Source organism: Megascapheus bottae, chromosome 24 (assembly GCF_031878675.1).
Source record: "Megascapheus bottae isolate mThoBot1 chromosome 24, mThoBot2.hap1, whole genome shotgun sequence".
NCBI classification, from domain to species: domain Eukaryota; kingdom Metazoa; phylum Chordata; class Mammalia; order Rodentia; family Geomyidae; genus Megascapheus; species Megascapheus bottae.
The window spans coordinates 3,955,610-3,983,454 of NC_143532.1; the positions used below are offsets into that span (position 1 = coordinate 3,955,610).

At 53.8% G+C, this 27,845-nt stretch overlaps 1 protein-coding gene and 1 long non-coding RNA gene across 2 annotated transcripts in view; one reads left to right on the plus strand and one right to left on the minus strand.

The window, feature by feature from the left end:
- Cmip (c-Maf inducing protein) overlaps nt 1-27,845 on the minus strand; it is a 146,289-nt gene that overhangs the window by 22,853 nt on the left and 95,591 nt on the right. Inside the window, exons 3-5 of the mRNA XM_090357223.1 lie at nt 26,353-26,403; nt 4,660-4,821; nt 1,603-1,644 (exon numbers count right to left, since the gene is read on the minus strand). Of these exons, the coding sequence (XP_090213349.1) occupies nt 1,603-1,644; nt 4,660-4,821; nt 26,353-26,403 (255 nt within the window). The remainder of the gene's footprint in view (nt 1-1,602; nt 1,645-4,659; nt 4,822-26,352; nt 26,404-27,845) is intronic.
- Nucleotides 21,093-27,042, plus strand: LOC150046814 (uncharacterized). The gene is made up of 3 exons (XR_016539521.1): nt 21,093-21,425; nt 22,771-22,860; nt 25,897-27,042. It is a non-coding gene; the product is annotated as an uncharacterized LOC150046814 (long non-coding RNA).

Sequence of the window (27,845 nt, forward strand, 5' to 3'; positions counted from 1 at the left end):
GGATGACTAACCACCAACAGATCAAATATGATAATGTGTTTACTGGACCGGAAGGGGACAGTGCCCCACAGTAAGGAGTGGCTAGGAGAGGAAACTGCAGAAAGAGGTGGGGGCTGGGGCCGGCACATCAGTCCCCATGCCCCCAGGCCTGCCCGCCGGGCAAGGGCTCTTATAAGGCCTGATCCCATTAAGGGGTCAGCTCGGCCTCATAGCTGGATAATTGCAGCCTGGGTTTCCAGAATCAAGTTGTTTTTTTTTCTATTTTTCCCCAGGCTTCTCCCGCTCTCCCTCCTCCCCAAGGGGATAGAGGGCCACCATCCCCATCCTGGCTCTGCTGGGCAGGGCTCACTCTCTGCCCCTGAGCACGCTGGTCCCCTGCCTGGACTCCCCTTCCCCGCAGGTGACCAGGTCTGCTAAGATAGCTCAGGCCCCTCCCGCCTCCTGGAAGCCCTGCCCACTCTCCCCTCCCCCAAGAACCTCACTGGGGAGCTCCACTTGGCCAGGTGCTCCCAAACACTGGGAAGGAACTGGCCCTCTGCCTCGGCCCCGCCCGGTGCACAGCCCCCCAGCACAGTGGGTTCCGTGGTGCTCTGCCTGCAGGGAAGGACCCGAATAACCCTGCTCAACCCGTGTTTGTCCCATGAACTGAGCGGTGGCACGACACCAGGGAAGGTGCCAGCTGGCTGACGGGGGTCCAGGAATTCTGACAAGGGCTGGCTGAGCTCCCACGAGGCCTGGGGTCTCCTGCTGGGCTCACCAGGCTGAAGGATGGATGCTCACGACCTGACTCCACTGGAGAGAGACCGGGAGCCCGAGGACGGGCCCACTGCTCCTGCAGACGGCGGCCGCCCAGGGCCTGCTGGGCTGCAGGCGCCTTCTATGCCCGCCCAGGCACCCAGGGCTCTGCCTCTCGCTTCCAATTCTAGTTCTGACTCCCAACTCCCACTTCCTTAGGCTTCAGGCTTCAGCAATAGAGAAGCTTTCAGAAGACAGCAGATTGCTTTAAATCTTTGCATCCTTGCATATTTTGTTTCCTCTTTCCAGGATGCCTTTACTCCATTTGCCATCTGGCAAACTCGTATTGATCCTTCAAAACCCAGCTTAGATGCTGCTGCTTTAGGAAAGCTTTCTGTCTCATGTTCCAGATGACTCTATCATTGCCTGTCTCTCACGTGTCTTCCTACAACAGGAGACATACCCTATGTGCTCTGCCTCAGCCATTGCACGTTCAAGCAGGTCTTGCCCAAAATGGGTGCAATTCCATGTCTGCCTCCTTCCTGTCTCCTTAAAATTATCTCTACAAGATCATTTTCCCCAAGAACACCATCGAGTCCCAGAAAATAACATCTCACTTTAGGTATCAGGAGGAATAATCCCGTTCACTTTACTTAGGATGGGAAAGAGACCGTGACCTTTCCCCTAACCAGAGAGGGCACCGCCAGCTCCCAGCTCCTCCCTGAGCACACTAGGGAGGGCAACGAGCCAGACACACTCACTGTGAACCCCAAAGACTGACAAGACCTCCCCCAGCCCTGCCCGAGTCCGCTGCTGTGGCTGGCAAGACAGAACCAAGCAGGGACGATGAGGGGCCCAGGAACTCACCACGATGATGTTCTCGTGCTCCTGGGTGCTCAGGTTTGTGTTCTAGAGAGCGGGACAGAGAAGGAGGAAAACACAATCAAGAAAATGGAGTCCCACTGCATACCCTCAGCCCCTCGGACCAGGCCTGGCCGCCCCACCTTCCCCTTTTGTCTGTGGTACTGGGGTTGGAACTCATGGCTCACACTTGCTGGGCGGGGGCTCTACCACACGGGTGACACACTCACGTCCCTTTCTGCTTGAGCTGTCTGTGAGCCTCACATCTGTGCCCAGCCGCTTCCCTTCTAGCTGGGATGACAAATGTGAGCCGAGACACCTGGCTCATCCTTTGAGATGGGGGAGTCTAGGTGTGTGCCCAGGCTGGCCTCAAACTGCCTTGAATGAAGCTGGGACTCCAAGCGCGAGCCCCCTGTGCCTAGACTCCTCCTCTCTAAATTCTAGAATTTAATCACCTCTGGGGCAGGCTGGGAAAGCATCCTTCGGCAACACTCAGCTCTCCTCTGGCAAAAGGGGAGGCTGCATCTCTCCTGGCCAGCCTTCTGTGGGGACTCTGGCCAGAGCCTGCAGGCAGCCCCACAGTGCCGGGCGTGTGGAGCACAAGTGAATGGACCTGCCACGAGCCTCCACAGTGCCAGGCAGCTTCTTACCACAGTGTAAACTAGGGTCCCAAGGAGCACTGGTGTCCCGGAGTGGGCCCAGGACATCACAGCTGACCTCAAACAAAGTGACTTTGAATAAACGTGTTGCAATTTCTAAGCTTTTCCAGCCCCCCTCTCCAGATACCTGGCAGAGATGTGTCTTATGACACTGACCATGTATTCAACACACTCCGTGTCACGCAGGCCTGGAGCCAGTGTCCAACAAGTGCCACAGGGCCCTGGCCTCCAATTCTGTGATGGGGGACTTGCCTCGGTCCACAGTTGGCTACAAGGCACACCTGCCACCCTGCCACTATCATAACTGGATGGTGCTGTCATGGTGGGCCAACCAACGCGGTCTTCAGAAGGGACAGCCACATGGCCTGGGGTGGAATTCCCAGCCCAACATGGTGGGTTGGGCGGGTCACTTAGTCGCAGTTTCCTTGTGTGTGAGGCAAAGACAGCAAGGCTGCCTTGTGGACAGAATGCGAGTGTGGGAAGGGGTGCGATGAGCAGAGCCCTGGCATCTGACTGGCTTATGAAAGCAGGCTGTCTTCCCTTCCCCAGGTGAAAGGCCTGAGTGTGGGGCTGGGCACTAGGCATGCAGCCTCAGGACTTGAAGCCTTGACAGGCAGTTCAGGACCTCAATTCTCCTCCTCCTCTGTGAACAGGGCCCGAGCACAAGGCTCTGGCCTCCGCCTGTGTCTGTCCTCACCACCACCATTCTGCCACCATTCTCCACACTGTGCCCCATCTCCTCCAGGCCAAAGTCTCCGTTCAGCACTGCAGAACAGGTGACTAGACTGAGCAACAGTGACCAGCCTGGGCCTGCACAGTGGACAGCGGGGAGCATGTAGGGGCAAGATGAGAGCATGCAGGAGGGACCTGGGGATAAGACACAGGCCATCCAGTGACAGTGACTCACTTAAATCACCCTCAGGGTCCCTAGGAGCCAGGCTGAGAGGACGCAAGGAGACAGCCATACTAGAACACAGGCTCCAGGAAGGCAGTGCCAAGCGGTGTCCGACACTCAGGACATACTAACATACAGCCGCTGGCAGAGCTGAGGGCACTGACCGGCCCAAGGTGAGATGCTGGGCACAGAGTGGCTGGGTTTTCTGAATGTTCCATTTTTAAAAGAGAGAACCTGAAGGGCCGGGAGTTTGGCCTAGTGGTAGAGTGCTTGCCTAGCACGCACAAAGACCCGGGTTCGATTCCTTGGTTCCCCATACATAGAAAAACCCAGAAGTGGTGCTGAGGCTCAAATGGTAGAGCTCTAGCCTTGAGAAAGCCCAAGGACAGTGGTCAGGTCCTGAGTTCAAGCCCCAGGACTAGTGAGGAAAAAAAAATGGAAGTGGTGCTGTGGCTAAAGAGGTAGGGCACCTTGAGCTAAAGAGCTCAGGGATAACACCCAGGCCCAGAGTTCAAGTCCCACAACCAACCAAAAAAAAAAGGTAATCCATGTATGAAGTAGGATGGGATTGGGTGTGAACTTCCACAAGGCTGCGAATGTGGCCTAGTGGTAAAGAGCTTCCCTAGCATGCACGAAGACTCGGGCTGGACTCCTCAGTACCACAGTCACAGAAAAGGCCGAAAGTGGTGCTGTGGTTAAAGTGGCACAGCTCTAGCCTTGAGAAAGCCCAAGGACAGTGCTCAGGCCCTGAGTTCAAGCCCCAGGACTGGCAGAGAAGGGGAGAGGGAGGGAGGGAGAGGAAGAAAGAGCTGGTGTCTGTTGCTGGGGTCCAGGCTCTGAGTCTAACCTTGATTCCTGGGCAAGCCCTGGGCAGCAGCTCCGATGGCCAGAGCAAGCAAGCCTTCCTTGGCATTGCCTCCACTGCCCCTGGAGCTCCGCTGGCATACATGGCTGGAAGGGACTCAGGAGGCAAAGGAAACTTCAAAGGAAAGCCAGGCGTGGTGGCTCACACCTGTAATCCCAGCTACTCAGGAGGCTGAGATCTGAGGATCATGGTTCACAGCCAGCCCAGGCACTACAAAGTCTGTGAGACTCCTACCTCCAATTAATCACCACAAAACAGGAAGTGGTACTGTGGCTAAATTGGTAGGGCGGTAGCCTTGAGCTGAAGAGCTCAGGGACAGTGCCCAGGCTCACAACTGACCCCAACCCCCCCCCCCAAAGGATGAAACTTCATAGGGGAGACAGTGGCTCCCACCTATAAACCTAGCTACTCAGGAGGCTGCTGAGATGTGAAGTGAGGCTCAGAGCTAGCCTAGGCAGGGAAGTCTGGGAGACTCTATCTCCAGTGGCCTCCAGAAAACCAGAAGTGGAGCTGTGGCTTGAGCTGTAAAGGACAGTGCCCCGAGATCAAGCCCCAGCAACAGCACATACACAAAAAGCTGTGTGTGTGTGGAGAGAGGAGTGGAGTCAGTCGGGGGTGGGGGGATGGGAGATGGGGTGTCTCACCTCTGAGAGCAGCTTCGAGACAATTTCCAGGGGGGCTTGGTTGATGGAGTCGTCCTGCAGAGGGGACGTAAGAGCCATGTCCACCAGTGTCCGGATCTCTTTCAAGACAACCTCCCAGCGGCTTGGGTTACTCAGGACTTTCTTGTATTTGTAAATCTTTTTCTGCATAGGAGACACAACAAGACACAAACAGGACTTAGGGAGGGCAGAAGACTCAAGATGATCAAGGGTTCCTGAGTGTTCTGGTGAGAAGGGGTAAGAGAGGCTGTCGGCCTGGACCACTCCGGCCCACAAGCCTCAGAGCTGAAGAAGGGATGAGTGGGATCCAAGGCCACGGGATAGAGCCAGCTGGGTTCCTAACTCGGGAAGAGCACCCTCCCCCTTTGTCAGCGGCTTAAGAAAAAAATCAGTCCCTTTCCGACCAGATCGCCTCTTGTGCCAGTCTTTGCAGAAGGCGTAGGGCAGTGTGGGCACACAGGCCGAGCTGGAGGTACTGCCTCTGCGGTTCTCCTTAGTTCAGCTACAGAACAAGATGGCCAGGATGAGGGCCAGGAGGGGCCCAAGCCGGGACAGTCCAGAAAACCTGAGCTCGCTCAGCACAAACCTGGCAAGGAGGACGGAAGCATACACACCTCGGCTGCCGCCGGCTTCCCAGGCCCCTGTGGCGGGGTGGGGGTGCTGCCTCTCCGATTTGAAGGAGAGTCAGTTCCGCCTCTCTGACATCATGGAAACAGAGGTCGGAAGGCGGAGGTCCTGGCCAAGTCTCCCTCCCATCTCCGTCTCCAGAGCTGCCTGCCCCTCTGCTGCCCGGCCTGCAGGGACGCTCCAACAGGATGGACTCATCATTAAGTGCCCCATTCCCTGGGGACAGCCTCATTTTAGTGTCACTGCACCAGCAGCTGGCGAGGGTGACATGACACAGTCTCTGAGCCAAAGTCTGAAGGAGGGAAGGGGGTGACAGGAGAGGAGGGCCCCCCCACTGACTGCCAGGGCTCAAGCAGAAGCTTACAGGTCTCTCTGAACCATTGCTGAGTTAAGAATTAGGAAGTAGTTGAAGAAAGCACAGCTAAAAATGGAAGCACTGGAAGATAAATTCCGTATCAGATTGAACCAGTAACTGGCAGAACAGGAAGATGAGTCTAGAGTCTGACACACATGGCACTTCCCATGGAGCATTTAACCAGCCGAGCCCTGGGTCCCTCACCTGTGAACCGGGTATGAGAGCCGCTCCCAGCACATCAGCGTGTAACCCGAGTAGTTCCTGGACAGAGTTCACTCCCTGGATGGAGTTACGTTTTCTGTTCTACAATCCAGGTCGAGTCAACACGAGCGCAAAAGAAGCCCTCATACTTATGTCTCTGAGAGCTGCCCAGGCATAAAATGCAGAGCCCCTTGGCAATACAAGAGATGCATTTTCTTTCTCACCATTGTTTTTCCTGCACCCCATGTTTTTCTGGGGTCTCTTACTTGCCTCACTCGCACCCATGGCATGTGCTCGTAACGATGTGATTGTTGTGGTAGTATTTGGGGTGGAAGGCCTTAAGCTTGTCAGACAGGTGCCCAGCATTGGGCCTCATCTCCGCCCCTTCTTGCCCCACTTTCTAAGGAGGGTCTCTATGCCCGGGCCAGCCTGGCCTATGGTCCTCTGCTTCCCCATTCCATTAACACCTTTGACTTAACCAAGTCATGGCTCGGGATGACAGGTACACACGGCTACACTCAGCCACCGAGTGAAATGAAGTCTCTTATACTTTATGCCAATCCTGTGATCTCTGCCAATCAGAGGTAAGGTTACAGCCTGAGCCACCATGCCCTACCCTGCTCCTTTCACTGGCTCACCTTTCTTTCTTCTTGGTTTACTGCTCTGTGCCCAGGCCCCCATTCTGCATCAAGAATTGAGACCCTGCTCTTGTCAGATCCTGCAAAGCAGGGGAAATGGGCTGCTGAGGTAAAGTCCAGGGGCAGGGATGGAGGGGACTGGAAACAGTTCCACACTTGCAGAGCTGGAAGGTTTGGGCAGCATGCACAGCAGGTGAGGGTATGTCACTGATGACATGACACACCTGGTCCACGGAGCCATCGCTCAGTGGTAGCCAGCACCTTCCCTGTTACTGTCCACCGAGGCCCTGTTGACCCGTGCCCTGAGCATCCACGTCTAATAGCCTAGCTGCCTCCCAGCATGGGAGTGGTCCCTGAGCTCTGCAATGCAGCTGTGGCTTTAGTCTGGACCCAAAGAACCAGGTAATTTTCAACCAACCAGGAGATGATCACAGAAAACTCACCACACCTAGTGAGTCCCAAAGAAAGCCACAAGGAGGCTGGGTACTGGTGGCTCATGCCTGTAATTTTAGCTACGCAGGTGGCTAAGATCTAAAAACCATGCTTTAAAGCCAGCCCAGCCAGGAAAGTCCATGAAACTCTAATTAACCACCAGAAAATCTGAAGTGGTGCTGTGGCTCAAAGGACAGTGCTAGCCTTGAGTGCAAAAGTTCAGAGGCAGCACCCAAGTCCCAAGTTCAAGTCCTATGACCAACTAAAACAAAAAGCCACAAGGATTTGTCAGCAGACCTCACTTGTGTGTAGTCAGTGCTCTGAGTACCCATTCTGCTGGCTAGTGCTAAGTCATTTAATCTGGAAAAAGGAATGACTTCATTCTTTTATGAGAATGATGCATGCTCATTATAAAATATTTAAACCACACTGAAAAGCTTAAAAGGGAGAATAACCTAAAAAAGACCTCAAAGAAAAGCCCACAACCCAGAAATAGCCATCATCAATATTTATTGAGTGTCGTTCCAAACCAACCCTCATTTAAATCCTGAAGAACAGCTAGGCTTGGTAGCGCATTTCTGAAATCCCAGGACTAAGAAGGCTGAGGCAGGAAGATCTTGAGTTGGGGTGGGGGAGAGAAAGGGAGGCTCTCTCCTTCAAAACAAGAAAATCCAGACTATTAAACACAACAGCCTGCAGACTGGTGGTGGCCCTGGACAGTCCATCTGCCCACCTGCCCACCTGGGCAGAGACACAGGTGACAACTCAAAGCAGGACCCCATCAGCAATGCCCACACTAACATGGCAATAAAAGCCCACCCAACCTTGAGACCTCTGACCCAGCCTTGGGGCTCACCAGCGACCCTGCTTCTGACGGCCAGGACAAAAGCTTTCTGAGCACGTTGGGGCACCTGCTTCAAAGGTGTCATTGAAAACAGGCACCAGACATACAGGAATGGCTCTCATTAAGTGATCGCATGCCACGTGCCAGGCTTCACAATGACCTTGTGGTGCTGGAGCAGGCAGCTCATGCTGGGGCACTGTGAGGAAGGGTGAAGGGCTCCCCCAAGCCAAGCAGGAGACAAGGCAGGTGTCAAAACTGGTGCCAACCGCTCTTCCTCTTTTGGTCACAAGTGTCAGGCAGAGGCATGACATGGCCTCAGAACACCAAAGGTGCAAGGATACCAGAGTGGAGCAGCCATGAGGTACCGGTGGGAACAGCAGGTGGAGGGTGGGGCATCCCAGAGGAGGCTTTCAAGCAGGGCCACAGGGGCTGGCCACTGCCCACGTGGCACTAGCATGTCTCATGCAGGAATTCTGATGAGTCACTCATCAGGAGGTGACTCACCATAGCCGGGGCAGGGGCTGCCTCCGGAACCCCAAATCCCAGGCTCCCTGGAGCCCTGGCCTCTCTCCACACTCCTCTAGCTAAGTCCTCATTGCCATGAGGCGGAGTGGCCTGCCTGGTGAGGACTCTAGGGTGCAGAGTAGCCTGGGAACTGCCAGTGGCCCGACACACAGTGACAATGTATGCTGACTTAAAGCAGGGCTGACCAACTGTGGCACGTGGGCAAGCTTGGCCACTGCCTGTTTGTCTAGAACAACACCAAAAATGGTCCCAGGGGTTTTCTAAGAGGTAGGGGTGTGTGTGTGTGTGTGTGTGGGTGTGTGTGTGTGTGTGTGTGTGTGTGTCTAAGAATTGAGAACAAAGAAGCTTGGGGATAGTGCCCCGACTTGAATTCAAACCCCAAGACTGGCCAAAAAGAAAAAGAAAAAAGAAACTGAAAATGGGCCTACGTGGCCCTCTGTAGAGAAAGCGCGCCTCATTTCAACTCACAAGGTCAATCTCTGCCCAAGAGTCAGGACACAAGATGCTGACCTTGTGACTCTTATCTCCAAAGTGCAACTATAGCTTAAGTGGTAGAGCACCAGCTTAGAGAAAAATAAAAAGCTAAGGGACAATGCCCAGGCCTCAAGGTAAAGTACAATATCTATCTATCTTTTTTTTGGAGGGGGGGCAGTCCTGGACTTGAGCTCAGAGCCTGAGCACTGTCCTTGGACTTTCTCAAGGCTAGAGCTCTACTACTTGAGCCTCAGCACTACTTCTGGCTTTTTTTCTATGCATGTGGTACCGAGGAATTGAACCTGGGTCTTCATGCATTCTATCTATCTATCTGTCTGTCTGTCTGTCTGTCTATCTATCTAATCAATCAGTCTGTCTGTTGAGATCCATCTCACACCCACTAGCTGGGATGAAAGGACAGGTAACAGCAGGGACTCAAGAAAGAAAAGGACTCAAGAAAAGGATCTTTGCGCTGGTGAAAGGCAGACTGCACTGTGAGCCACACTAGAAACTAGTTTCTGGTTTTTTTTCATATATTTTTATTGTAATTAATAGAAGGGTTACACTATGTTCACCAGATAAAAGGTGCTTTACTTCACATACATTGATACCCTTTCTCATGTCTTGGTCCCCATTTCACTCCCCCCTAGTTTCAGTTTTTTGAAATGCTAAAATATCAATTTTCAACCTAGAAACCATTCCTAGAAGATGCCCAAAAGAAAGAAAAACGTACTCCATACAAAAACATGGCCACTAATGCCCACAAAGCAATTCCTGTGTGTACCTGTCTAATGAGCAGAGAAACAAGGTGTGGTAGAATCACATGATGGAATAGTATGCAACAAGGAAAAGGAGAGCATCCATCCTATGGCAATGTGGGCAGATCCACAACCATTATGCCAAGTGAAGAAGAAACACTGGTGATTTGCTTTATATAGAACACCTGGGAAGGGAAATGCACAGACAGAAAGTGGACCGGCCATTGCCCAGGGTAGAGGATCAGCAACAGAGACGAGGCTGCAAGCAAGCTCAGTGAACTTTTTGGGTGGTAGCCACATTCTAAAACTAGATTGAGAGCCACAGCTCCACGTGTAGTTTTTTTTTGCTGGTTAACTGGGTAGGAAGTAGTCACATAGGCTTTCCTGCCTGGGCTGGCTTTGAATCATGACTCTCAGATCTCAGCCTTCTGAGTAGCTAGAATTACAGGTGTGAGCTGCCGAGCCAGGCTACAATGGGTGCAATTTATGGCATGTAAATTATATCTTAAATAAAGTTCCTTTTAATGCCATCCTAGGGGACAAGCCATCAGACAAAGCCGAAGGCAGTGTAGCTAAATAAATGTTAAAAAGCACAGCTTTTGGAAATCAGCAGGCTTCAGCTCAAATTCCAGCTCTACCACAACCACTCATCCACCTATCCATCCACCCATCCATCATCCACTAATTTATCCATCTACCCACCCACATCGTGCACTGATTCACCTATTATGCAACCTATTTGTCCACCTATCCATCTGTCCATTCATCTTCTACTTCTCCACCCACTCATCCATCTATCCATCCCCCATGCAGTATCCATCCACTCACTCAACAAATACACTTTAGAACCATTTATGATATTGTTTCTGCGCTGTGTAAGTACTAAGGATGCCATAGTAAGCAAAGCCGAGCACCCCAGAGCTCCCCGAGTTTACAGTCTATTACTTACATCTTAAGCTGCAAAAGAGGAAAACAACCAATGTCAGGCAGGGCTTGTTGTGAGTATCCACAAAACAACACATGAAACACTTCATCCAGGTCCTGGCTAAACAGCAACTCTTACTTATGTGCAGAGCAGACAGGCCTCTGGTGAGCTCTGGGCATTGGAGCTCCACCAGCCAACAGGTAGAGCCTCCCGCCCCACTGCTGTCCTCACCCTCTCGCTTGTCAGTGAAGGGACGTTACCTGGGCAACACCCGCCATCTCCTGGAAACTGCTCCTGAGCAGAGGCTGGCACGGGCGCTGGGATCCCAGGCCGGGAGGAGAGGAGCCTGTGGGATCCTCCACAGCAACAAGCTATCCCCAGAAATGGGCTCTCTGCCAGGAGAGGTGTGGCTCAGAATGTACTAGAAGCACACCTCTCGAGGATGGGGCTGTGGTTTGCCGTTGCTTCTGCAGCCTCTGAAGCTCACACACGAGCAGCACGCATGCTCTCACCCCTCATGGAGGGGAGATGCCGCACTGGCGCTTTGTGAAGCTGCAGAAAGGGGGTGAGAAGGGGAGTGGGGGACCCCACTGACATGTGCAAGCTAGAAGGAGCCAGCCTTGCTTTGCTTTGTGCCTGTAGAGTGGGTCCTGGAGCAGAGCTGCCTGCTGGGCAAGCCCCTGGCCCCGGGGCTTCTCACTGAGCTTCATCAGAATGGGATGCTGGCTGCAACCCCGTGCCTCGGTCACACTGTCACCCTACGCTGCATAACACAGACAGAGAATGTTTTTCTCCACCGTGGACAGCTAACCTAGGTGGCATCCCACCTAGGCATGACACCATGCCTGAGGCTCAGCTCACCTGTCTTCCCCCAAGCTGCAGTATACAACCCCTGGGGACGCCACCTCAGGCTCTTCGTCCCCAGGTGGAGTCCTACAGGGTGCTCTGCAACCCCAGAGACAGTGGCAGCTGGCCTCGACTCCTGGCTCCCAGACTGGGCACTCGATATCACTGCTATCTGTCACTACTGCCATGCCAGGGCTCTAGGGACCTGGCCACTGGTCAGGGACTTCCACCTGTCTCCTCAGGCTGCTTTTAAACCCTTTCAGCACTGAAAATGCCATTTTTGACTCCAGATACAACCAAGGCCATGTTCCTGTCTCCGTGTCACTCTGCTCTACCCTTTGGGTCCCAAGGTCTTCATCACTGACCCAAGACCAGCTCATAACCTCTGAGCTGACCCCACTGGACCCCACTGGCTTGCTGGTTATAGCCAGCGTGTGGCTTCACTCCAGACTCTGGCTTTTCCAGGTCCCAAGTCCCCCTCAGGGCTCTAGCCAGTTTGGACAAGGCTTGGCACAGCTGACCCTGCAGAGGAACGTGGGGGCATTCCAGAGCCCCTGGCTTTGAAACAGCAAGATGAGCATCTTAACTGGACATACAAATCTCACTGTAAAATATCATAAACCCATGTTTGCTTGTTTTTGTTTTAAGACAGACCGTTCTGATCTATAAATCTTATGAGACTCTAGTGGAGTATTTTTTATTTCTCTGACTGGAATTCTTCCCTGCCCAGGCTGAGAGACAACAGTCCCTGCTGTCTCAGTGAGTCAGCGAGTCAAAGTCACTGTGTCACCTTGTCACCACTCCCTGCAGGCAAGCTGCATGTCCGCAAGCCAGCCTGGTACCAGGCCATGTTCTGCCAGGGGTCGGCAGTTACTATGCTGATGGTTGCTTGCTGGTCCTTCAGGGGTTTAGGGTCAGGTAGGAGTGGGTCACCTCCTGCAGGAGGCACAGGGCACACAGCTCCAGTCACCCCACCTGTAGCAGGGCAGTGATCACCTTAACAACACTGTTCACGGCCTTAATAACAGCTGCCACGACAGACTGGTGACACTGGAGCACACGCCATCTCCCTTCTGGACCGTCCAGGGGCCAGGCCTCAAACTAAGTGGTTCACCTATGTTCACTTTTATCATCCTGACCACAGTTAGAGGTGAGTGGTAAAACTAGCCCCATCCAAAGATGAGAAACCATTAGGCAGCTAGTTAGAACCAGAGAAAACTGGGACATCCTAGCTTTGTACCAGAGGGGCCTGACCTTGTACCCTGCCTGCCTGCATCCACGCTGCAGCCTCCTGTCCCATGGACAGCTGGCCTCACCTCCTCGGATGCCCAGGTTATTGGCAGCCGGGCCCAGGCTGGGCATCCAGCTCTTATTTACTTCAGAAGCCAGCTCCCAGGGAGATGCTTTTTGTTTAAAGGGGAGAATGCAACCTGGGGACTCGGCCTCCTAAGTGCCTACTGGAGGCAGCCTCCTTGCAGCCATTACCGTTGCCAAGGCAACAGCCGGGCACAAGTGGGTGTCCTGCTCCACGGGGCCTGGGCATCAGCCAGTTGCCTGGGTGATCATGAGTCTGGCTGATAAGCAGATGATCCAGCCTTGGTGTCATGCTCCTACTGGGCTAGCACATCCCACATTCTGCACCCACCGCGGTCCAATGCAGTCAACAGAAAGGCTGACTGAGCACATTAACCCGTATGTGCTGTTCTACTCGTGAGCTGTGTGTGCGCTCTTTGGAAGGCAGGGAAGATGCCTCGGCTGCTGGAGACACTTAGAAAAGTAACTCCCCATAGTTTAAAGAAGGCAAAGAAAACAGAAGCTACCAGAAAGGGTCTGCAAATGTGAATTATTAAGGGCTCCCGTTGAGAAACCTGGCACCAAATTCTCTAATCCACTGTCAGGAAATGCCCGGGGTCTGTGTGAGACCCTGATTCTAATCACAGAACTGGCTGTACCCAGAGTGCAGGTGCCCAGAAGATGGGTGCTCCGGGGCCCTGCGCAGTGGGTTCTAACCCAGAGGCCCGCATGTTATGCTCCACAGGGGAGCGCTCTAGTCTTGTCCTGCGACACCAGAGTTGGTGACGAGGAGGGATGGGACGAGTACCCGGCCTAGGGCTACAGTGCGTAATAACGGGTCAGTGTGCCTCCCCTAAAAGAGATGGGAATGTGATGTGGCCTTGCTTAGAGACAAGCTCTGTGTAGAAGTGGCTGGGGTCACCCTGAACTAGGGTGGGCGGCATGCCCAACGAGTAGAGGGTCCTGGGGGCACACAGGCGTGGAGAGAATGCCATGTGAAGCCAAAGGCTGGGAAGGCAGTCCTCAAACGTGGACCCAGAATGCCCAGCCGTTCCAGAGGCCCTGCCCTCCACTGGCTTGGCACTTGGGCCCCTCGCTTACAGCAGGTGGTGGTGGTCACCCTGGGAAAACCTGGGCTGGGCTCTGCCCACACCAGTCCTGCTGCAGACCTCCACACGGCCCCATCCAGCCCCTCTCCACCAAGGAGGCAGCAGGCCTCGGAGGCTGCAGGTGACAGCTTCCGGCTCTCAGCCTGCCCTCCCTCTGCAGCCTGATTTCTGTCCCTCGGCAGGGAGCAGTGCCATCATTCACCCCAACGCCTGGTCCTGGCCCCCTCCCATGACGTAAGTCCTGCCCCAGCCCTGCCTAGGGAAGGCCAGGATGGCTGCATACCTGGGCACCTGCATCACCAGTGACATCAGCAGAGCCACCCGGGACCCAAGAGGCTGCAAGAAGAACTTGGAGAATTCAGGTGGGGCATCAATTGGGGATGGCACAGGTCCTTGGCAAAGAAGAGTAGAGAAGGGATTCCACTGAGTGTTTTCCTAACACGCCAACAAATACCAGCAGCCACTGTCAGATTGGCCAGCAGACCCTGGCCTCCAAACAACGGAGCCAGATCCCCCAGGCCTAGCTACACACCCCTGGACTCAGCAAAGCCCCAACCACAGCCCCAAACCCCCAACAGGTCTCATCCGCCTGGTACTGTGGGTGGTAGTACCAGGCATGGATACCTACTAGGGCACTGCTGAATTTGTGGGTGTACTAGCACACCCCTGTTCACAGTGGCTAAGAGGGAGAAACAACGATAAAGGAACTAAATGCACAAGGCACCTACCCAACGGAGGATTTCACAGCTTTGAAAAGCAAGCACCGACACACACCATCATCTCCTGGGTGAGCTTTGAAGACATTCTGTGCCGTAAGATAAGTCAGGCAGCTTGACTTCACTCACTGAAGTCCTTAAGGTCTCACACAGTTGAGTGGAGGATGGGGGCGGGGGAGGGACAGAGCAGCTCCAGCTTGGGAAGATGAGGAAAATCTGGGTATGGACAGTAGCCATGGGCATGCAGCCGTGTCGATGTACTTAACCTACTACTGACTTAAAACTGGCTCGAGGGGGCTGGAGTGTGGCCTAGTGGTGGAGTGCTTGCCTAGCACGCATGAAGACCCAGGCTCAATTCCTCGGTACCACATACATAGAAAAAAAAAACAAAAGTGGTGCTGTGGCTCAAGTGGTAGAGCTCTAGCCTTGAGAAAGCCCAAGGACAGTGCTTGGGCCCTGAGTTCAAGGCCTAGGACTGGTAAACAAAGAAAAAAGGCTCACTGGGCATGGAAGCCTGCGGCAATCATCCTAATTACTCAGGATGGCTGTGAGTTCAAGACTAGCCTAGGCAATAGCATGATGGGGGAGAGGGAAGGCACACTCGAGTACTGCAGTGCTTGCCTAGAATGTGGGAGGCCCCGAGGTTGATCCCCAGCACCGACCCCCTTCCCCAAATGAAGAAGACTAAGGCTAAAATGGCGAGTCCCATTGTCCTGGGCCCAAGGCAAGGAATGCAGCACATGAGAGTGGTCCTGGCCCTGGCCCTGCCCCAGCAGGGCAGGTAGCCAGCTGCTGAGAGGGAGGCAAACAGGGCAGGAACCGGGGGAGGGGGGGGGTGTCTCCACACAGGGAGGACAGTGGTCCAGGATGAGGAGGTTGGTGGGTGGGCATCTGAGAAGTGGCCTGGGCTTAGTGTCTTAGTGAAAGGTTCCCGTGGACAAGGGCGCCTCGCCCCGTCACACATGAGAACCCCCCCCACACACACACAAAACCACGCTGCATCTGCCTCCGCCCTGCCTCCCAGACCCCGACCTGTGAGAGATGCCGCCTGCTTTTGTTTATAAGCTCCGCAGCTTCCAGTATTTTACTACAGCTACATGAGTGGACTAAGAGTGAAAAAGGCCTATAGCCTCCAGAGCCACAGGCAGGGGTGGGCACTGGGGAGCTGGCAGGAGGGGCAGCACAGCGCGTGTGGTTTAAGGGTTTGTGGGGGACTCCCGACAACCTGGGAGCCTCAGGGAAGGCCCTAGGTTTATTCTCAGGTGGTTACTGTCATCAGCTAAACCTGGATTTCCTTCCTGATGCTTGCAAACTATGCAGCTTCAAGGCACATGCTACCACCGCTCAGATTCCCAGGCTCCTAGCTAGAAAATGGCCTAACAGTGGCTCTGCCTCTTGGAGCTGCTGAGAGGATTCAAGCTAATTGACTGGTTTGATGAATGCTAGCTGAGTTCAGTGGTCATGCTCAAACTAGAAACTTTTGAATGCTTTAACTATGGCAGCTTTAACTGCTTTGTTAAAAGAAGGCAAAGGAGTATGCCGAAAGTTCTGAGGACTGTATCTTACAACCATAATCCACGGGGAAGTACAGAGTGACATCACAAAGCTATGCTCACACACATGGCTCCAGACTTCAGGCCAGGCTGTCTTTGAAGAGGGAGTTGGCCCTGGTAGGAGTGAGAAAGGGTGCTTGCTCAGCTTCACCTTATAAAGTTCTAATTACTTTAGGAGGCCACATCTATCATCATACGTTTAATTAAAGAGCAATAAAAGCTGGGTGCAGCAGCTCACACCTGTAATCCTAGCTAGTCAGGAGGCTGAGATCTGAGGATCACAGCTCAAAGCCAGCCCAGGCACCAAAGAATGTGAGGCTCTTGTCTCCAATTAACCATTAGAAAACCAGAAGTGGCGCTATGGCTCAAGGGGTAGCGCGGTAGCCTTGAGCTGAAAAGCTCAGGGATAATGCCCAGGCCAAGAGCCCAAGCCCCACGACCTCCCTCAAAAAAAAAGCAATAAAGACCTGCTTCCCCCCACCCCAGAGATTTCAGAAATTAGGATCCTAGTGGTGACAATGCCCTGTTCTATCAAACTACTCTAAACCAGTGAGAGAGAGAATTAAAAGGAATCAGAGACCCTGATTTTCTTTTTTTCCATGTTTGGTGGTTCACAAACCCTTCTTTAGTCTGATGGAATCAGGTGCAACACAGAGGAGGAGGTTTGGGGGTTCCTGTGCTGTGTACAGAAATGGCCTCATGCTGCACACACATCTGGCACCTGGCATTCCCTTTGCACACCTGCTGGGACACTGGCCAAACCAGCTTTGGGCAATTTCCTGTGTGCTTCGTAAGCTTCCTCACGTGCACAGGCTGAGGCAACATCGAAATGAGGACACCGGAACTCCTGCCTCCCAAACCTCGGCCGCTTCCGCTCAGGTGACCACTCCTTCCTTCTGACAAGGGCAGCCCTGGGTCAAAGCGGTCTTCCAACCCACCATTAAAGACTGTACGAGGGTTTCATTCATGACTGACACAGGATGGCACTTTTAGAGGACATGCTCTTGATGAAAGGCAACCCTCCACTGAAGTAATAAATGCAGACCCTGTGGTGGTGGAAGGACTATGCCAGCAAAGGAGTGGCCTTAGGGCTCTGCTCAGGGACAATAGCAGGAACCCTCCCCACCCCAGACGAGGATTTCCTCCAGCAGCCTTGAGGCAGGGCACTCAGCAGGGGCCTCGACGGTTACTGAACCAGTGACTTTACACTGGGCACGGGCTTCATAGGACATCTGTGTGTTGCAGCTTGATTTGGAAGCTTGCTCCCTAAGGGAGGCCTGAGTCACCACAAAGGTGCCCAGGAAAGAGGATCCAGGTCTGTAATCCAGTTCAGGGACCCAGAACCCAGCAGCGATCCCTGGCTGTATTCAGATGGGCACTGCAGACCGGCCATGACGTTAATTCAGGGTGAGACCCCCTTCTCCTTCCCAGGAGGGGTCCAGTAGCAAGGGCTTACCGTCCCTGGAGGAATCCTGGGACAGTCACATGGAGAACCTCCGAGGTATGCTGGAAGCCTGAGCTGCAAACAGCTTAGGCTGACCTCTAAACCTCCTGCACCCTGGCCGAGTCCAGAAGCACTGATGAGCTCAGTAACTCACACGTGACCACGGGTAGGCAGGGACCCAAGCAGCAGGATCCAATGGGCACAGAAGGCAACAAGCCCTGGGTGTGGATTCTGGTTCAGATGCATGAGGAAATTAATCTGAGAGTCTGTTTTCTCACCTATAAAATGGGACTGAGACACCCATCTCCCAGGGGACACTGTGCAGCTTGGACAAGTTGACACCGTTGATGGAAATCAGTAGTAGACACGCACTCCACCTCCCCTGTCAGGCTGTGGCAGCGGTGGTGGGTCCCAGGACACAGCATCACCCGAGAGCAGCGTAAGGGCACTGCCTTGTGAACCCCACTGAGATACTGGTGTAAACCCCGGTCTGAGGAGACAAAGACCCTCTTAGATGGAGAACTTAATTCTGCAATAAGGACTTCCTGGGTCCGTGGCCACGAATGGGCCCTCTTGAGACGACTGTGCTCTTATGAGGCCAGGGTGCCGTGGAAGATCCCATGTTTCTGCGCATCTGTCCTAGCCTGTGGTCAGATCCAGCCTGCTCTTCTGAAGGGTTTTACCCAAGCATCTGACAAGCCCCCACCATTTTTTCTGCCCTACTGGCTACCCAGCACCCTGGTATTCTGCTACCAGCAGGAAGCAGGTCCATGAGAAGAGCCTCATGTTTCCCACAGCAGGTCTCTGTCTCGGGCTTTGTACAAAGCTGCCTGGCTGGCGGTCCTGAGTGCACAAGGGCCTTCCGGAGGGCAGGATGCAAACAATAGCCATTAAGGCCTAGTATTTTTGGCACCTCATTTCAGGCCAAACCCTTCCTTCCTAAGAGCTCAGCTGCCACCCCGCTGGGCCTCTCCGATGCCTCTGGCTGAGACAAGCATCTAATTCCTCTACGGGGATAGGCGCTGCTCTTTTCAGTGTGTATAGGGCCTTGTCACCAAGCCAACAGGCAAGGGGTGGGGATGGAGAGGCTGGGAGCCTTGGAGGCTAACAGCAAAACAGCTGCGCTTGATCGCTTCCAGACTGCAGCCACCTCCTCATCACCAGGAGGCCTTGAGAAGCACACCATGCACTGGGGACCCTGGTACCCCTCCAGGCTCCTTAAAAGGTCTTGCTCATGGAGGTACTACAGACTGAAAAAGTGCAAGGCTGGGTGCCAGTGGCTACTCAGGAGGCTGAGATGGTGGTTTGAGGCCAGCCCAAGTATGAACATCCATGACACTAACCAGCAAAACACTGAAGTAGAGCTATGGCTCAGGTGCTAACAGTGCCAGCCTCAAGCGATAAAGCGAGGGGGCCACGGCTAGGCTCTGAGATCACGCCCCACTTCAAGAGAAATGGAGTGGGTGTGGGGGGGCGGGGGAACCTCTGCCTTAAACAAGTTGGCCCACAAAGCTTTCGTGTGAGACACCTCGTGTGGCTCAGCACCTCATCAGCCCCATCAGAGCATGTAACATGTGACGCTGGAGTTCTGCTTCCCTTCTCTGCCTGGGAAAAACAACCACAAATGTCACTTTTCTGCTGGTTGCTGGGATTACTGTTTCTGAGGCCTGGGAGAACCGTCACACAGAAGAGGAAAGGGGGTCTCGTGAGGCTTGGGGGCTGCAGCCATGATGCAGACCCAGCTTCTCCCCTTGTAGCCCTGCTGACTGAACCAAGTCCTTCTCCCCATCCTGGTGCTTGTCCTAGAGTGGGGACAGTCACAAGAGTCCCTAGGGGTGAGGATGGACTAGCAAAGTGCTATATGTAGACATAGAGGCCCCTCTTCTCAGAGAATAGCATCTTTCTGAGAGCTGAGTTACATCTAGCCTGACGCTTGTCGGAACAGAACGGAGCAGCCCCACTTCGAGCACAGCTGGGCTGTCCACGTTTATTTACCGGGGTCAACAGTGTATGTTAGCATTTTCATTACTGAATTGGTTCCGGGCTTCAGAGATTCCAGCCCACACTTGGCTGGTGCCATTGTTTCCTGGGCTGTGGTGAGGCAGAGCTCAGCAGAGCTGCTCACCTCATGGTAGCTAGAAAGCAGGGAGGGAGGGGCCAGGGACAAGAGACAAGGTCCATCTTTCCAGGGTGACCCCTCCATGACCTGCTTCCTCCCAGAGCTCTACCTCCTAGGTTCCCACCACCTGCCAGTAACGAATCCATCCTGGAATCAATACATCACTAGGTCACAGCCTCTGGGTCCAGCCACTTTCCCAGCATCTGGCAGCCCATGAGCCTTCTGGGAACAGCACACCATACAGATGCAGACCGTAATAACCATGGTACAAACTATTAAGTGGAAAATTATAGAAATAAGCCATCTGTAATTTTTTTTCACCAAAAAAATGCCATTCAGACCTGCGCTGCCCTTATCTGCTGACTAGGATGGAACCCAGGAAAAACTCCGGGGTGATGGAGCTCTGGGTGGTGGGTATGCTACACACCCACACAATCCTGCCGTGAATTACAGCTTGAATACTTGGAGTGGAAGGAAGTTTCACACAGGTCAATGGAAAGTGGGGATTCTATTTTACATTCTGGTGTAAAGCATGGGGACTTGTTTTTTTTACTGAAGGCTGATGTTGCTCTATTACTTGAGTCATACCTCCACTCTCAGCCTTTCGGTGACTGAGAAGTCTCCGGGACTTCTATGCCTGGGTCTGCTCTGAACTACGATCATCAGATATCAGCATGAGTTGCTTCAAGTGCAAGTCTCTGGCTAAGAATTTATTTTTAGCCCTCTTTCTCCTTTAGGTATGTGCAATTTTTAGACAGCCCCTATCTCAGGGCTCCTATAGTCCTGAGAAGTATTGGAACTATAACCTGTACAGCCACTCAGGAGAACATGTCAGCTGAATGGCTTGGTAGTCTGCCTCTGACAGCTTAAATACCAGCACACACAGCAGGAATGTGGACAAGTAAGTGATCCAGAAGTTCAGTAACACACAGGACAAATCCATAAAATAAAATGAATACAACAGAACATAGCCCAGCCCACCATCTAGTGAATAAATTATCAGGTTAAGTCTGATGACCAGAATTTTCAGTCAAATCGCAAGAGTTCTGGTTTTCTGGAGGTCTGAGTCTCATGGACTTGCCTGTCTAGACTGACTTTGAACCCCAATCCTCAGATCTCAGCCTCCTGAGTAGCTGGAATGATAGGCGTGAGCCAGTGAGCCTGGCTGGGTTGTGCTCATTCAGTTTGTGCACCTCTGCTCGCAGCAGTGCTCTGATGGCCATCAGACCCACCAGACCTCACCAGACCCACAACGTCGGCAACTCCTGGTGGAAGAAACTGGCGTCTTGCCAGGCACAAGGAAGAGGTGGAGGTCCTCTAGTCTGTCCCAATTCCTACAGTGTGGCCTAGAGTCAGTCCTGGCTAAGGCAAAGGGGCTCGTCTCTTCCTTCAAGCCCAGCCTCACCACGCATGGGAAAACTACAGGCACGCCTGCCTGTGTAACCAGCTTAGCACAGCTCCTGACATCACAGATGATGCACTGTTTTCCTCTATTGCAAATGCCTATGAGAGCAAGACTCCCCTCCCCAAGCTTGTCCAGCCCTCTGCCACTTGTTAGTTTCAATCCCAAAGCGCCCTGTTTTTGGCTATAGGGTCCTCAGTGACCCAATGACTGGGGCTGGGGGGTGCTGGAACCTGTGGCCAGCCCTTGGGACTGGCAGCCTGATCTCTGGAGGCCTCTGCCTTTGGGTGGAGCACCCTTGCAGACAAAGCCTCTGCCTACCTCAGACTCAGCCCAGCTGAGACCCTTTCCAGCAAAGCTGGAGTGGAGACAGCGCTTCTTCCAGAGCTCTGCTCACTCCCTCTGATTCTTAAGAGGTCACCAAGCCCTCTTTGCCTGATGGCCAGGAATTAATCTGATGGAATTCCTCCCACTGGACCTGGCTGAGGTGAGCTTGTGGAAGCCTGAGGCTACTAAGTCCAAGGCCAAGTCCTCTCCTGCGTCCTTCCTTCTCAGAGAGCAGGATACTTGGAGGCCCCACGATCCTACCATGGAGAGGACATGGGACCAAAACTGTCTGTTCAGGAACTCCAACAAATCTGAGCAGATCTTAGCACAGGCCACATCCAAGGGCATCAAACTTGGACTTGGTGCCACTCAACAAACCATGGGGGCTGTGGGATTCTTCTACTCCCTCTGCCATCCAGGTCTGTGTCTAGGGGCTCTGTGTGTGAAGAAGAGGTCTGCCTCAGGGTGAGTGCAGTGGTTGGTTAGTAATGTCTTATTTACTAAGCATGCAGCTCCTTTCTTCAAGGAACCTATCCTCTAAAGAAAGGACTAGCAGCAGTGGGGTCCTCACACCGCCCCTCTCAGACTACAGTAGCATGGTTAGGTGGCCCCTGCACAGTAGCTACAGGGTTGTTGGCATGGGTAGGCTGCAGAGCCGCAAGTCTGGTGGCTCTGTCTTGGGCCTGGCCATGACTGTGGAAATAGCCCACACATAAGGACAGGTGCCACCTGCAAAGTCCTCGGAGCATGGGACTAGTGGCACAGAGGGGCTGCTGTCATTGATTTGGAAAGCAGAGAGAAGAGAGGGAGCTGCAAGAAGGGAGGCAGCCATACCATGGATACAGGGACAAAAAGGGGGGGGGGTCTCACTGGCAATCTCACCTCTCCCAGGGGGGACACCCGGCTACCCTGGGTTGGGCCCCGTGAGAACCATACAGGATGGCCCACAGAGTGAAAGGAATCACGGAGCCCGGGGATCCAGTAATGCCGAGTGTCTGGGCTGGTGTGGAAGTGGCAGGATGGACAGCGGCTGGGCTGACGTGGGGAAGTGAGCAGGGCTTGATACCAGGTGGCAGGCACTCCACAATGCAGCACGCAGTGGAGGACCCAGCGCACGTGTCCCGTGTAGGCTCGATGGTCTGGAAGGGTCCTCAGAGCGGCCTCGGCCTCTGCTCCCCCTGCGAGGGTCCCACGCCAGCTTGGCCTTGGCGGGTATCCAGGAAGGGCTTCTTGCCATGTGACGCTGCTACCTGGGCACCCTGGCAGCACCGCAGCCCTTCCCTTCTCCCCACATGGAAGACACAGTCAGATGGGCAGAAGACAGCCCAGGAACCGCCCCTTGTTCCTGGGCAGGGGACCCAAACAGTAGCTGTCCTTTGGCAAGAGCTAAGGAGGCCGGTGGCGGGGCCCTGACATGTGGCAACAGCTTAGAAGTTTGACAGTGAACCTCAGTGGCTTCCTGGCCTCACCCAAGTCCCTCGTCCTCTCCGTCTCTTGCTTCTCAGGGAGTAACAAAGGCCGTACAGCGCTGTCACGAGACTCAAGGAGGCAGATGTGAGAAGCTGCCTGCACAAGGGAAGCTCGGGAAACCAGAGGTGCTCCAGAGTGCTCCCTCCTCCCCTCTCTCCTCAGATACTCCACACCCCCACATTCCTTTTTCCTTCCCACCCTCCTCTGGGGCAGACTGACTGCCCCCGGGGGGTTGGGAAAGCCTACTTAGGGATCAGTGGGCAGCCAGCCACAGAGGCAAAAGGACACACTGCGACTTTCCCCAGGCCAAGTGTGCTCCAGGCTGGCAGAATCCGTCTCACCCACCGCCGGGGGGCCCCCAGCTCTAGCACAGGGCCATAGGCTGTTCTCAGTGACCCAGCTCCCTGGGGAAAAAATCATCTTAGATTCCAAGACTTCTGTGTGGCGGCTTGGGGAGCCCTGTCCGGGAGCAAAAAGCTGGAGGCAGCTCAAGTTCCAGCCGAGCAGAGCAGGTGCAGCCAGCTCTGGGCCTGCGCTGGCCAGCATCTCCTCACAGGTGACTCAGCTCAGAGCCCAGCCAGGCAGCACTCACAGGCAGGTCTGCTTCTCGTGGCTGTGCGCACATGCCATCCTCCGATCCCAGACAGAGAGACGGGGCAATCCCCTCAGTCTGGAGCACAGGCTGGCCCTCATCTTACAACCCTGGTGGTCCCCCAACAGCCTGTGTACCCTCCCAGGGTCCATAAGCTCTGCTCTGGAGGGGGCTGGTAGAGCTCAGATCACCTGACCCACTCGCCAGACCAGTCCAGTCCACTGTTTTTCCAGGACAGAAAGGGCCCCAGGTCTCCTGGACTTCCCTGAACCTCACTGACGGAGAGCAGGACAAGGCTGAGTGGCCAAGGGACAGAGGTGGCAGGAGGGGACTCTGTCCACTCCTGCAGATCAACAGAACTTATTTGGGGAGACAGTTTTCTGTACAAATCACTGCCCAGCTCTGAGGACAGGAGCCCATGACAGCAGAGCGCTCTGGGGTCCTGAACTAAGTCCGCAGAGACGACTCTGACACCAGAGGGATGCCTGTTCACACACTACCTCGCTCCTCACCCTGGAAGTTCTCTGCAGTTCAAGCTCCAGGCTGGCTCCTCACCGCTGCCCCACAACGGGGCTTTCTGGTCCTCTGCCTGCTCTGGAAATGAAATACTGCAGAGAAAGAGCTGAATGGACAGGGCTGAGTTTGGAAACTTCATACTGTTGTAATAACTACTAAGCCTTTTCAGTCCTTAAAGGGGAGGACAGTACACGGAGGAGGAGCCAGTACAAGTCCAGGAGAGCTAGGCCAGGGGAGCCTGCGGTTGGTGAAGAATGCCATGCATGCGCTGCAGCCATGGCATCAGGGTTTGAAAACATCTAGAAACTTTTAAAACCTCATGCTGAAATTGGGAAATTTCTAAATGTCCCCAATTTCAATGTTCAAGTAATTAAAGATAAAACAGGATTTAAAAAAAAAAAGAGCAAAATATGGAGGGGGAAAGACTAGATAGTCATATCCCGAGTGGGCCACAGAATTCTGATCTCAGAGACAGGCGCTGATCAAGAAAGCTAAGGATAGGCCAGTTGCTGTGTAATCTTGAGAAAATCAACTGACCACTCTGAGCCTTGATTCCTTAATCTGCTGCATGACAATACACCAGAAAGTAGCCAATTGTAGAAACACAGTCACTCAGATGAACACGTGCTAAGACCTATGCAGAACAGGACAATGAGCTTCAGAACCAGGATTCACATCCAGGTCTCCCAGCTCATTTTGCCAGCCAAAACAACCTCTAAAACACCAAATGCTTCTTTGCCCTAACTCTCACCAAATCCAGGTAGCCAAGAGCCACAAGCATTCAGCCACACTGCCACCACTGATTGCCACTGCCACCTGGTGGCAGCATACCTCATTCACTGGGGCGAATGGGAAAGGCAGAACCCGCAGGCGTGTCTGAGACGTTACCCATGCGTGTGTAGGGAGAAGAGAGGTCAGCGCTGCCACAGCAGCAGGCATGTGACAGTTCTCGGAAGGTTTTGACTTAGCCCTTTCTGAATGGGAAAAAAAAAAAAGATCCAAGCGGGGCACCTGGGCACGGATAGCTCACACCTATAATCCTTGCTACTCAGGAGGTTCAGATTTGAGGATCCTGGTTCAAAGTCAGCCAGGGCAGGAAGGTCCAGACACTTTTATTCCTAATTAACCACTCAAAAGAGCCACAAGTAGCACTGTGGCTCAAGTGGGAGAGCTCTAGCCTTGAGCACAAAGAAGCTTAGGGACAGCCTCTAGGTCCAAAGTTCAAGCCCAGGGCAGGGGGGAAAAAAGACTCAAATGCAACCACAACTGAGAGACATCCAGGTATTCTAGAGAGCTGGCTGAGCCCCAGGGGCCCAGTTCTGGCCTTGTTCACCTTGTTCACACACACACACACACACACACACACACACACACACACTGCAGATGAGGCAGTCACAATCCCCAATGGTGGAAACAGGAGCATGCTGCCATGACGTATGTGACTGCCACCCCCAATTACCTTCCTCCTTCTAACGAATGCCTGGATGGCCCTGAGACACAGGGGCACCTGATTATATAGAGAGCCAGGTGCCAGGGACATTTCCACATAGACACCAACTTCTTGGTGGCATTTCAATGGTTGCTACCTTATCTCAGCTGCTGCCTGGGCCCCCTGACTCCACCATATTTAAGATTCAAAAGCTTTGGCCCTGTCTTAGCCTCACTGGCCTTCCCATCCATGCTACAGAAGCAATGGCAGGGACAGACTTCAGAAATGTCTAGTGATACCAGAAGATTGAGCTGGCCTTTGCCAGCTCCTGGTACACAGTAGGAGCTCGATAAATGCAGGTTCCACTGGGTACCTTGTGTGAAGCTTCTCACGTTTGGCCGCACAGGCACAAAGCAAGAGGGGCTCTGGCTGCCATAGAGGACAAAAGCACTCCTCTGTGACAAGTGTGGCTATCTGGATATCTCTTTCCTCCACCCATCTGTGGGGAGCCCCTGAGGGAGCAGGGGCCCCCAGGGAAACCCAGACCTCCTTTGTGTGCCAGCTTCTAAGGCTGGCCAGCTCCCTAAAGCGAAGACTACCAGTGACATCCACCTGTCTTTCCAGTCAACCGACTGCGGCTGGTTCCACAGGCAAGATCTAGAGGCAGAGGCAGAGGCAGTGTGGAAAGCCTGGTGTGCTGCTCCATTCCACCGTCAGCTCCACAGCCAGGACCCCTGGGCCGGACACAGATCCCAAGGGGCAGAAGGTCTTCCTCAGGGGAACTGGACTTGGCCTTGGAAGTGACCAGCACAGGCCTGGAGGGCCACAGGCATGCTCCACAGAGCCCAGAGAGCCAGACACAGAAGGAAAAGTGGGCACAGGAACACAGTTGGCCTCACACAAGCTTAGCTGTGCAGCCTTTGAAGGTGACTTTCCACACAATTCCTCAAGTCCCGGAGTCCAGCTCCTTGGTCCCCAAGGATGATGGGACAGAGCAAAGCCCTATCTGGACTGCCAGGAAGGCAGAGATCTCTGAGTGACAAGCTGGCTGGAAGCCACCACCAGCCAATCCTGACTTACCTTCCACTGCAGAGAATGGAACCACTGGTCTCGCAGGTAGCTGTTGGCAGCCTGCAACAAGAACAGGAAAAGTCTGGTCACCAGCTTGGCACATCTCAAGAGCAGCTCAGGCCTGAATACATGTCCTCGTCTTTGCCTGCTCTGAGGTCTGCCCGAGGACTCTAATATGACTTGGGTGGGATGTGCTAACCAGCTGTACATGAACCTGCAACACAAGGGTGGAACTATAAAGGGAAGGATAGAAAGACTTGCCTCCCTGCCACAGTGGCTGGTGCTCCCGTCTAGGTGATGGGAGCACCAGCAGCGCATGAGCAGACCCACAGTGGACACAGAACATGGGCAAGGAAGAGTCCTCTGCAGCTTCCAGCAGCCAGATGGGATGTGGGGCTACTTGTCACTGCAGCAATCCCAGCTTGCTCTGTCTGCACTGCCTGCCACACAGCCTGAACATATACCTGGCTGGGAAGGCTCTACCTTTGCTCCTTCCTGAGGTGTCTCCAGGTCCCACCTAAAATGCCACTTCACCAAGTGCCTGTCTCCTCAAGGGTCCCTCCTCTCCTCCCACTGTCCTACAATCACCCACCCAGCTCCTCTCCTCTACTGGCTGCAGCTCAGCAAGGTCAGGAAGCCTCTGCCGATGCACCACGAAACCCAGAGAAATGTCTGCTGAAGGATGATAAACTAAATAAATGGCTGGATGCATGCATGTGCACTGGGCCATGAAGCATGAACAGATGCATGGATGAGTAAATGGCTGGACGCATGCATGCATGCCTGGATGGTATGCGTGTGTAGGTGGAGGGATGATCCGATGGATGGATGCATGAGTGGACAGACAGATGTATGGATACACGGATGCACGGTGGGAAGATGGGTGAAAAATGCGTGAGTTAGGTGGATGGATGGATGAGTGGTGCATCATTATACTCATTCAGTCGTTCAACAAAATTGCATAAAAAATAATATAATTAAAAGAACTCTTTGGTTCTTTTAATTACCTGCAAGTATTTGACAGTGGCTCTAGAAATAACCATGTCAGTGGTGACCAGATACAATGCTAGCTGTCCAGAGGCCATCGTCGAGTTCACAACAGCCAAGGAGACTTGTTGTGGGTCCAGTCCACAGGTAGTGAGGACCAGGTGTGTCTCTCTGTACTGCCTCGAATGGCGCCCAGGGCTTCGGAGATGCCCCACAGGTGCCTTCCCCTCCCATGGAGGAGAGGGCGCGCCAAGTGCCAGGAGCCACAGGACACAGGCCTTGGGCTTGGACTCTTACTTCTCCTGGCAGCGCCTCTGAGGCAGAGAGGAAGGACCTGGCACCAGTCACCCAGAAGCCACACCCTGAAGACAGACTGGCCACCTTCCCTCCAGAGCAGGGGTGGAGACTCAGGGAACCAGTAGAGCTGTGTCCAGGATGGGTAGGGCCACTATTCCAGAGACTGCTGGGTACCCTCTCCAGTCCCAGCTCAGGACAAGCGGACCTGGCTGGGCTCT